Source organism: Notothenia coriiceps, unplaced genomic scaffold (assembly GCF_000735185.1).
Source record: "Notothenia coriiceps isolate Sejong01 unplaced genomic scaffold, NC01 NC01_scaffold00004485, whole genome shotgun sequence".
Lineage (NCBI taxonomy): Eukaryota > Metazoa > Chordata > Actinopteri > Perciformes > Nototheniidae > Notothenia > Notothenia coriiceps.
The window spans coordinates 275907-287391 of NW_011337186.1; the positions used below are offsets into that span (position 1 = coordinate 275907).

The 11485-nt window shown below is 41.7% G+C and overlaps 1 protein-coding gene across 1 annotated transcript; it reads left to right on the plus strand.

The window, feature by feature from the left end:
• The first annotated feature begins 657 nt into the window (after positions 1 to 657).
• LOC104942335 (fibronectin type III domain-containing protein 3B-like) lies at positions 658 to 4498 on the plus strand. Its single transcript, XM_010767538.1, has 2 exons — positions 658 to 786; positions 2439 to 4498. Exons 1-2 carry the CDS (start codon positions 667 to 669, stop codon positions 2751 to 2753), a joined length of 435 nt encoding a protein of 144 aa, XP_010765840.1. The 5' UTR covers positions 658 to 666; the 3' UTR covers positions 2754 to 4498.
• Positions 4499 to 11485: the final 6987 nt, after the last annotated feature.

Here is an 11485-nt window from a genome sequence, read left to right on the forward strand (position 1 = left end):
GCAACACTGACGGCCCCAAAGAGGCGATAAGCTTCCCGAACAGGAAACGGAAATACATTTGTTTCTGTTTTTCTCATAGAGATGACATGTTAATTGTTGTATGCTTGATTATCGCCTCCAGTCTGCAGTTTTTCTTGTAAACCGAGAAGCAGTGGCTTATTATACTTGCAATAATCACAGTTAAGAGTGTCCTCTTGGGTGATTTACCCAGAAAGTATTATGGGTATGGCTGTGAATGTGCAGCACAGCATTTATATATCCATAAACAACAGCCTCAGGAGTCCAAGCAGCTTCCATCAAACTGTTAGCAGTGCATGTGCTGTCTGATGGCGTTTCTTCCCTTCAGGATGAGTTTAGACAGTTCAATGAATAGGTCCCTCTAGAGTTTAGTAAGTGTATGCTGTATTAAGCAGAGCAGTCACAATTGGATTACTGTTATGTTGTCATCATCTAAGAAAAGTATTGCTTTGCAAAACTGTTATCAACACAGAGAGCTCATTATACATTATTCAGTTTTTCAGTGTTGAGGCTTCAGATTTTAAGAGCGATATGGATGCTTTCTGATGTTTTATTGTTTTGAAGAAGTAGTATGTATGACATTAATGGAATTGGCGGTCATGGGATTGATATCATGTTTGGATGTCATTTATTCCAACAGCTCCCAGAATGCACCAGCTGGAGGGGAACACCTGTGAGATCACATGGGAGACCATCCAACCAATGAGAGGAGATCCTGTGAGCTACGTGCTACAGGTGCTGGTGGGACGCGAGTCAGAATACAAACAGGTTGGTCTCACACAAACACACACACACAATCGGGTCGTCATGGCTCTCTAGAGGCTTAGATAATTTGTCTCTTTCTTAAAGTGTGCACGACTTCTTGGAAGACATTTTCTTATCTCCCTGAGGAGCAGAACAATTCAGTTTGTATTTATGAGGAAGGCATTCAAGAGCACTCAATTGCCCACACCCCTAGACGCAAATTTGCACATTGAAGAATGAAACACACACACACACACACACGCACGCACGCACGCACGCACGCACGCACGCACGCACACACACACACACACACACACACACGTCTTCTCCACTGAGAGATAGAGAATATTCTGGAATTGAATGTAATCTGCAGTGCCAGCAGGATTTCTGATTGGTATTGAAAGATGTATAATGGGGATGGCAACACACACAGATTTTGACTGCCCTTGTAAATACTGGACAGGGCAGTTGAGCGACGTGCAGATTAGTAGATTGCAGACGAAGAGACATTGATCTTCAGGGACGTTTTACTCTCCGTTATTCAATTACTGACCGGTTAGAGGGAAGAACTGCTGATACTCACCAGCAGACAAAACCGCAGCTGTGTGTGCATGAGAGGATGCGGCATGTGTATTTTCTCATTTCATTACGTGTCAGCTGCCAATGCAAATCTGTGAAGCTGCTTTTCAGACTTTTATATTCTTCCCTCTCCGTCTGTTTGTTCCTTTTGTGTAAACACACAATGAGGAGAACATCGACTGGGTGCATGCACCACTGTTTGATTTGCACATTTCATTCATAAATACCAGAAGGAAGGACATTCTGAAGGCTTCAACAGACAAACACTTACAGTGACACACACGTACAGTCCTACCTGTTGCCTGGAACATTGTGTGAAATGCTCTCATATGCAGGAAAACCACCATTTTGTTTATACAACCCAATATTACAAGTCTCAAATTCGTTTTATCTGTACTCTGTATAACGTATACCCTGAGAAAGTCTGAAAGAAACCTAAGGAAGGCAACAGAGAAGGGATACATTTTGCGTGACATCTAGTTTTTGAGGTTTCAGGTTTAGGTTATTCAGTTCCACAATGAGCAAGGTTTTTTGCTTTTCTCATACTGAATGAGCTATTTCCAGCTTCGAGCATTCCTCTGTTAACCTTAAGATTTAAAGTAGTGCTAATGCATGTGTCTTGGAGGACAAAAAGGAACATAACTCCTCAAATGTCATATGAAGTAATAATAATAATAGATTTATTTTGTTAGCGCTTTTACAGGTGCTCAACGACGCTTTACAGATATAGTGAAACGTATGACACAATCAGCAAGGCATTGTTAGATAAAGACTGAGTAGACGCTCATGTTATATATCTTGATGTCCTGACAGATGTGCAGACCCTTTTGTAAATTGCCTCATGCTGAGAGCTTCACCGTGCCAACAATATAAAAACAAGCAATCATAGTTCACTGTGACCCAAGCTACTTTGCAGGTCTCTATTCCATCAAAAACACCAACCCACTCAATTTGCTCATGACAAAAAAAAACATCCGGCAGTGAGTTTTGTTGACGAAAACGTTATCGATTGCACAGTAAAAATTGTACGTGCTCCTTATTGAGATTATACATGCTTTTGCACACGGCTTCATTAACTCGTTTCACTCCCTTCACAGGTTTTTAAGGGAGAGGAGGGCGTGTTCCAGATCTCTGGTCTCCAGGGCAACACAGACTATCGTTTCCGTGTGGGCGCCTGCCGCCGTTGCCAGGATACGTGCCAGGAACTGTGCGGTCCCCTGAGCCCCTCCTCCTTGTTCACCCTGCGTCGCCAGGAGACGGCGACTTCGGGAGAGCTGTGCCCCGTGGAAACGGGCAAAGGCGCGGCGGGCCTGATCTCCAGCGACGAGCGCTTCGCGGCGCTCATCGTGTGCGTGTTCGCCGGCTTCTCCATCCTCATCGCCTGCTTGCTACAGTACTTCTTCATGAAGTGAGGGAATTTTAACTATAGGATAGAAAGAGGACGCAAAATCACAGAGAAACTCCAAACAAAAGAAGCGAATGAAATCAGAAGAAACATTTGATTTCTACTTCTAAGGCTATGTATGGTCTTTTTTTAGTCAAATTATCAATTCTGGCTTTCCTCACCTTGTTCCTGTCGTCTTCAGCCTTCACTGAGTTTCTCATTTCTCTCTACGTCTCTGGTGTCTTGTCTGTTTCTGTCGAGGGAAGCCTTGTGTTAGCTGTACCTCGGACGGGAAAGAAAACTGATAATCAAGCCTTAAAATAGCTGTGAGCGAAGCAGTTGCTCCTCAGACTGAATTGCATGTTTTTTATTTTGTATCTTTTTAAAACATATTTGATTAGAGAACGTGTATATTTCATGACGGTCATTGCCTTACTTTTTGTTTTTCAATGTAATTTGCTTTTTCTTTTTTTTTTTTTTTTTTTGCTGCAGTCTTTTTTCATTTCAGTCATATTCCAATGTAGGCCTACAAAGCTTTAGCCGTTCATACTTTATTATTCAGTTACTGCGGACTGTCAGTCAACACATGCAATTCATATCTGCTCAGCTTTTAACATTCAATCATTCACTCATCCAGCTACCAAAGTGATGCAAAAAGTGTGGTGTAAGATGCTGCTATCCTGTGATTTTATTATATCTAAGAAAGAATGGAAAACCAGTAATCTAATATATATACACACAATATATAAATATATATTATAACAAATATCTATGATGCTATAAAAGTGATGTAATATAAGTGATGGCAATGTAAGGTCTGAAGGACAGTGTGAAAGGGGAGGATTCGACCCTAGGTGCTTACAAACAGCTGCTCTGAGGTCAGTTCAGCGGCTGGAAGGAGCGCTTTGAATGCTGGTCTCGGATCAGAAAATGCACCCTTGTAGGTATTCGATCGCTGGGCACAAACTGGCTCTAGCGTTAAGGAAGCCGGGCTGGGATTGTGATTGGCTAACTCAACAGGAAATGAGCTGATCTCAGTCCTTCTTTATTCTACCATCTCAACCACCAGAGCTGCGGCCTTTTAATCTGTAGCTAATGAGCCCGTCGGACCCAAAGGTGCAAACAGCCTGCCAGTTAGCTGCGCTTCTCAGAGCTCTGTGTGTTAACCAGGAGAGCCGTTAGCTTGAGCTTTACCCCCCCCTGCCCTGAAATGTCTAGCCAGAGCAGTGCTGAAGCTGTAGTTTCTCCTTCCAGCTAGCCTGTGAATAAATACGTTTGAAGACTCTTCCTCCTCTTTTATCCTCTCCTGCCCATAATTATATGTAATGACTTTTTTTTTTTTAGCTCTGGCTGCTCTTTTTCTCTAGCCTTCGATCCATTCTTTTCTTTCTGCCGTCTCTCCCTCTTTTTGTTCTCCCTCCCCCTCCCTCTGTTCTTTCTCTACATAACGGTGCTTTATTGACATGTAATCAGAGCAGTAGCAAGTCAGACGGACATGTTCTCTGGGGATTTGAACTAATGTTCACTAACCAAACAAGCCTTTGACAGAACACAACTCAACAGTGCAGGGCCTTCTGACACACACAACATCCCCTGACCTCCCGCCTGACACCCTTTATCCCATCCCGAAAAACAAAGCCAAGGTACAGCCCAATACATACCCTGATGATCCAAAGAAGTCACCCTGACCCGCGTGATTAATGTGTGACATGTCTAATTCTGTCAGGTGGGGTGCAGGGGAAGAAGGACTGGGTGGGAGGGGGTTATGAAAAAGTGGGGGGGTTGCGGCCAGCTCTGATTGGCAGCCTGTAACGTACCTCAGGGATAAGGCCTTACAGAGGGTTGATCTAATCCTGTCACCCCCATCGCTGTCATCATCATTTTAGCTTCTCTTCCTCCGTTTTCTCTTTCTTTCATTTGTATTTGATGCTGTATCTTGTTCTCTGTCGATGCTGTGCCTTGCTCCTGTATGTGTCAGTAAGCAGTGGTTTACTAGCTCAAAAATACCTTTGCCAAAGTTGATGGGAAAGTTAAGGTAGAGTTCTTTTCTAGGTTTTATTTATACTATATATTTGCATACAGTACTTTACATGCCAATTACAGTGCAATCTTCATTTATTTATTGTTTAAAGATTAAGAGACAAGTAGTTATATACTAATTTTTTCCTTGTAGCATGTTTTTTTTTCTTTTTCTTTTTTTTAATGGATGTATGTTAGATCGTATGATTAAGGCCAGCATTCCTTATCTCAGTAACCCTTTAAGTATTTCTCTTACAGCTGTTGGGAACCTGTAGCTCATCAGTCCATGCATTGCAGTTATCATTGCCGTTTCAAACATGTAACCAAATGCCTTTGTGATTTCTTTTCTTTTCATCTCCTGTCTTGGCCGTGCACAGCCGAGCAGTTCTTGTATTGCTTAGAGAGACATGTAGCAAAGCAAGGCCTTAGGGTCAGTTCGAGTCATCTGTATTGGGATAAACGTCGCTGCCTTTGGCTTTTTCTTTTTTCCTGATTAGTGTTATAATGAAGCTTCTGATATCTTTTTACTGTTTTATTGCCAAAGTGCAGGCTTCTCGTGTCCACTAGATGTTGCGTTTGCAGTCGTCTAAAGGGTTCTGTGATGTTCCTCTGTGACGACACAGCATTACGATTATTATTATTGTTATTATTATTCTCTCAAAAGGAAAAAAAAAAGATTAACTTGATCTGTGATTATGCTTCTTTTCATATTATCTTTTATTATTTTGTTTTGTAAAGCAAAATGTGCCATTTATGAAATGTGTAGCCCCTTTCGAATGAGACTTTTTAACAACCTGATTTCACACTGAAAGGTAAAAAAAAAAAAAAAAGGCAAAAACAATCATTTGATGATTTCAGGCAGATGATGACAATAATAATATTGACGATTCCTTGTTCAGGCTAGTGCTGGTATAGCAGTAGTTAGTATTTTGTATCCAGTATTTTGCTAAGAGATGATATACAGAGGTATCTATAGAGCTATAGAATGAAATGGTAATACAGTATGACTAACAGAGTTCAAGCACTTTTTTATGCCGAGCATTAGTCTTGATGAGGTTAATAAGAGCGAGAGGAGACACAAATTCTCTGTACCAAACACTACTGCCAACGCCGTCTGTTACATTCATTGGCATTATTCTGTCGTTGGCGTCACTGTGACATTGGCATTACTGGAGCATGGTTCTGTGCTTCTCAAATGGCGCCTCGCTACCTGCAGAATGCAAACTACGGCAACAAAGGAAGTACAGTTTGAGTACGGTTCCTTTCTCAGACGTGCTAATGGCGTGTCTACCTAGCTTGTTGCATTGTAGTCGACAGGTGATATGTGAGCTCTCCTGTCTTTAAACCCCTGATGTTATGTTGCCCACCCACAGCCCCTTTATTCCCCTTTACAAGCCTTAATGCCCCGGTGGGAGAGCAGAGGTGATTGGCCGAGCTCAGGCCAGTCATGTTAGTGTTGTATAGTCCGAGGTTAACGCACTGTTAACTGAAAGGCTGTGTGTTTGTGGGCAGGGTACTCCCTTCATGTGCTTTGTTGTTTTTGTTCTGTTATTTTTAAATGCTGGTGATTTTATAGATACCCCCCCCCCATCCTGCATGTCCTGCACATTTTGCAGGTATGTCAAGAACGAGAGACTATTTTTTCGCCCAACAACCCCCACGTCTGTGCCTTCTGATCAGTTTATTTTTTCATTTTTATTTTTTTTATGTTTTGTACGTTTTACAGTAAGTAGAGAATTTTGACTGAGAATTTGGCGATTTGAGAAACGTACAGAGACTCACAGGTATTTAACTATTTTTTAAGCGAGACAAAAAAACAGAAACATATTTTTACCTCACGATTTAAAAAAAACAAACATTCCAATGTTGTCATGGTCTACGAATTGAGAAAAAAAAAGAAATTCATGCATTTCTTCTTGTATTGTAAATGTTAGACAATTTCATATGCATTATATAAAAGAAACTGCCATATCAATTTTAATGTATAGATTTTTGCAAATACTACCCTATGTATGTAAGACGTAACTGTATCGGTAGCGTATATATAATATATTTATGCCCAATAAATGTTTTGATTTTTTTCTGACTTTGATTGCACCTGTTTGCTTTATTGTGTGTGTCGTTATTCATCCGCACTTTACCTACATATACACTGATCTACATGTGAATTTTTTGCGTGATTACATTTTATACAGATAGCTTAATGGACTGATATTTGGTGTACAAACTATCAGTATACCCAATTTGAATGCAAAAACTATTTCGCTGACATTTACAATTTACCATTGTGAACTATTGATTTTTGTCTTCACGGTTCAATGAGAGAAGGATGATCCTGCTCTGATTAAATATGCAATGTGCTGTTGTAAACAAAGCTGAGGGGCAATCAATATTTATAATGTTGAGGTTTAAAGGAGGATTTACAGTCTGCATTTTGTCTCATAACAGTTATAATTATTTCAGGTGACAACATTTAAAATGACGACAAATGAATGAAACTAAAGACACTTGTATCTTTTGTCACACAGTTATAGGGAGCTAGAGTTAATGCCTGAGTGTCCATTACACTTGACCTATCAGTGAGAAGGTGTGACTGGTAGATTTACTCATTAGTAGTTTCGATAGTGTTTCGAAAGATAGCCGAGGAGAGTAAATCACACTCCCTTTCATCCCCTGCGGAGAGAGACTGCTGCTCTGCACGCTCAATCCCCCCTTTGCCCTGCAGCAGGCGAAGGACAACAGGGGAATAATAGCCTTTCGACGTTTCGTGTGAGCGATTTGTTGCACACAATAACAGGGTTATTTAAAGTTGTGTACAAATTGAATAACAAAATAGGAGGCAACAACACTCCACTATCACACAGATATTTTTACTTGACATTGAAAACCCTTAGATTGTGCACAATAAGCAATCAACTAGATAACTCAAAGTGGAAGGACATAAAGTGCTCAAAGTGTCAAACCAGATTGATGCATTTCACTTCAACATTTAAAAAAACATCTTCCCGGGGGTGCATGCCCCCGGACCCCCCGAGAGGATGTGAGGTCCACCCCCAAATAAAAATAATTAGATTGCATAGATTTTCTTTTAGTAAACACTGAAAACGGGTCCCACAGACCCAAACAGCACACAAAGGTTAAAGGTAAGCATATAATAATGTTAAAATGTGCTAAACATATACACTGCAAAAAAACTAAAAAAGAGGAGTAAAAGTAGCTCACGAGTTGTTTTATTTTTGGAAAGTAGCTCTCATCCTAAAAGAGGTTGGAGACCCCTGTTATAGAACGATACATTTGACAATTTTAAGCTTGGCCTACCATTTTATTGGAGCGATGAGGAATGACAGAACCACTGAGCTCACACAGGCGCTCAGGGGTCCTACAGACGCGGCAGACAGAAGTATCATTAATTAGACAGAGCCCACAGTATGCGGCTACGTGGCAGAGGTGTGTATTGTATTTCCAGGTGAGCAAAATTGGCAAGGCTGTCCCTCCCTACAGGCCGATCATGCAGGCTGCATGGGGCCTCACATTGCGCAGGGGGCCTCCCGCCGGGGGCCTCGGCTTATGAGCTCGGCTTGTGCGCAGTTCTCAGCGCAGTTCTCCGCGCAGTTCTCCGCGCACCCTATTGCCTGTAATAAGCATGTTTTGTCTTGACTATATTACAACTATATTATAATAAAATAATATAGTATTTATATTATTGAATTGATTATGATTAGTAGTAGAAGTTGTTTATTTGCATTAATTATGTTTTAATCTTTTTGAGGCTAGTATTTGGCAGGAAATGCAGACGTATTCACCTGTAAACGCATACTGAACGACATACATGCATATTTACCATTTACCTCACTGCATAAAAAGTAACTGTGTTGATAATAATAATAAACAGGAATTATATTTGCAAAGTAGCCTACTTTGTTTCCAAAAAAAAATGTTTCACTCCTGTCGGTTGGTGGGGGGGGGCCTCATCTCACAATGTCGCTTGGGGCCCCAAGTTGGCCAGGGGCGGTCCTGGTTATATTGTAATATGCTTTCTGTTACTTTTACTCGTCCCTCGTCTTTGATGCATCCTGGACGAGCCCCCATTTTCACAGCGTAGTAAACCCATTTTTTAGAGCCTGGCTCAATGGCTGCACAATGATAGGAGACCAGATGCGTTTAAAAGTAACATTAAGTATATTTATTTATAAAATAATAATACTTAATGACTTAACAAACCAAATACAAATGTGAAAGTCAGTAATCAGTAATGCCTGCGTTTATGGGTGTGTGAAAATGTGCATGTGTCCAAAAGAGTGGCACAGGCATGTCACGCTGATGAGGAGAGCCAGCAAGAAGAGAACACACAGAGACCCCTAGTGGAGTGTAGTGGGTCGTAATAGCTGTTAAGAAATGCCACTAATAAATCACCAATGTAAACTTTGTGGTAACTCATTTCACAGCGTAGTAAACCATGTTTGCTTGTATACAGATTGTTTCAGGTCAAAAAGCTGTTATCATTCAGTCAAGTCAAAGTCAACATATTCGGTACTCAGGTCCAATTCTTGTGAGTCCACATCTTATTATATTGAGTAAGAGCATCCTTATGGCCAAGACAAGGCAACACTCAACAAAACTTCCTTATTATGACATGAGTGCACCAATCTTTATCCTCCTTTACTCTATTTATTTGAACTCCTGTTCATCTCCTTATTTCTCCCTGTCTCCCTGCATTTTCGGTGTTTTCCTGAACATTTGGACTGAACTCTGCCATAACAAATACATTGTTGCCACAGTAACGATTCTCAAAATCCCTTCTGAGAAGGAGGTCCCTTTAAATCCCTGAGCTCCAACTTTTGCTTCATGCTATGTTTCGTGATAACAAGTTTTTATTTGTATTATTGTTCTTTATTTCAGTTTGTTAGGGGAGATTATTTAAAAGTAATGTTTGTTTTTTGTATGTAATCGTCCGTCAACTACCATGAAAAATAACATGCAGAAACCTTAATGTGTCTCTGTTACGTCAACCTGTCTATGTATGATTTTCCCACATGAGCTCACCTACTTTCTGCTGCCTGACACCAGCTGACCACGTCTGACGTCTGTTAAACATTACATATGTCAAGTGTATGTGCTGCTGAAGGTGTGTGAGGGATTTAGCATGGTGTATGTGCATGTCAGAGAAAGTAAAAAAGAGCAACGGGGTTAGGACAAGAAAAGGAAATTTAATTTACAAGACATACCTCGCAATTTCTTTCCAATTTATCCTTTACAAGTGCTTGATGCCTCTTGGCTCGCTGCCTGTGTGTGATCATGCTGTAGGGCGGCTGCCGAGCTGAGGGACTGAGGTGTGGCGGGGTGAAGAGGTCAAAGGTGGTCTCAAATTCTGGAGTCCCTAATCCTTCCCTGGTGATGAGAAAACACAACAAGCTTTGACCAGTTATACATGTTTCCCATCATAAATCTACCAAAAACATACATGTTTCCCATCATACATCTACTAAAAATGATTTAAGACTAATCAAACTGAAGCAGTATTGCAGTATAGTGGACATCACACAATCCTAACTTTCTATATTTCTACCTCAGGCACCGCCTAAAGTTAAAACTGTATCTGCAATTCCTCATATAATCCTTGGTCGACAAGGTGCAGACTATTTTCCTCTATGAAATAACACAAACTTAAATAGTGTGACTAGAAAACACATTTTGAGGTTCCCCTTCTCTTCGGAATGTAGAAGCTCCCACAGATTCCCTCTTCAAGATGATAAATCAGACCTGAATAAAATAAATACTGTAGCCTCACATTCTCACCATCACTTCCCTTCCATACACTCTCACACACTCAAGCCTAATTTGGTCATTAGAAGAAAACTCACCTCCTCTTATGCTGTTGGGTATTACTGTCTGCCAGGGTTTTTAAGTAGTTTACACAACCTTGCGTACATTTCCTGATTACAGCATTGCGTAGCACCACTTCAGATCTGTGTTTTTGTTCGGTGAAGGTTAACTTCTTATTCCTCCAGTGTCAGCCCATGTGAATGTGTGTGAGGTCCGGTGCTTCAGTTGTACCCTTTGTTATATGTGGCTAGTGTCATGGCAAAGTAGATAACATTAAAGGTTTTCATGCAGTGCACATACCATATACAGACACTTGTGAATTTGCTGAAGTCTTCCATCCATCCATCCATCCATCTTCTCCCGCTTATCCGTGGTCGGGTCGCGGAGGTAGCAGTTCCAGCAGAGAGCCCCAAACTTTCTTTTCCCTGGCCACATCAACCAGCTCTGACTGGGGGATCCCAAGGCGCTCCCAGGCCAGCGAAGAGATATAATCCCTCCATCTGGTTCTAGGCCTACCCCTTGGTCTCTTCCCAGCTGGACGTGCCTGGAACACCTCCCTAGGGAGGCGCCCAGGTGGCATCCTAACTAGGTGCCCGAACCACCTCAACTGGCTCCTTTCGACGCGAAGGAGGAGCGGCTCAACTCCGAGTCCCTCCCTGATGACCGAACTTCTCACCTTATCCCTAAGGGAGACACCAGCCACCCTGCGGAGAAAACCCATCTCGGCCGCTTGTACCCGCGATCTCGTTCTTTCGGTCATGACCCATCCTTCATGACCATAGGTGAGGGTAGGAACGAAAATGGCGCGGTAGACAGAGAGCTTTGCCTTCTGGCTCAGCTCCCTTTTCGTCACAACGGTGCGGTAAAGAGACTGCAGTACCGCTCCCGCTGCTCCGATTCTCCGACCCATCTCACGCT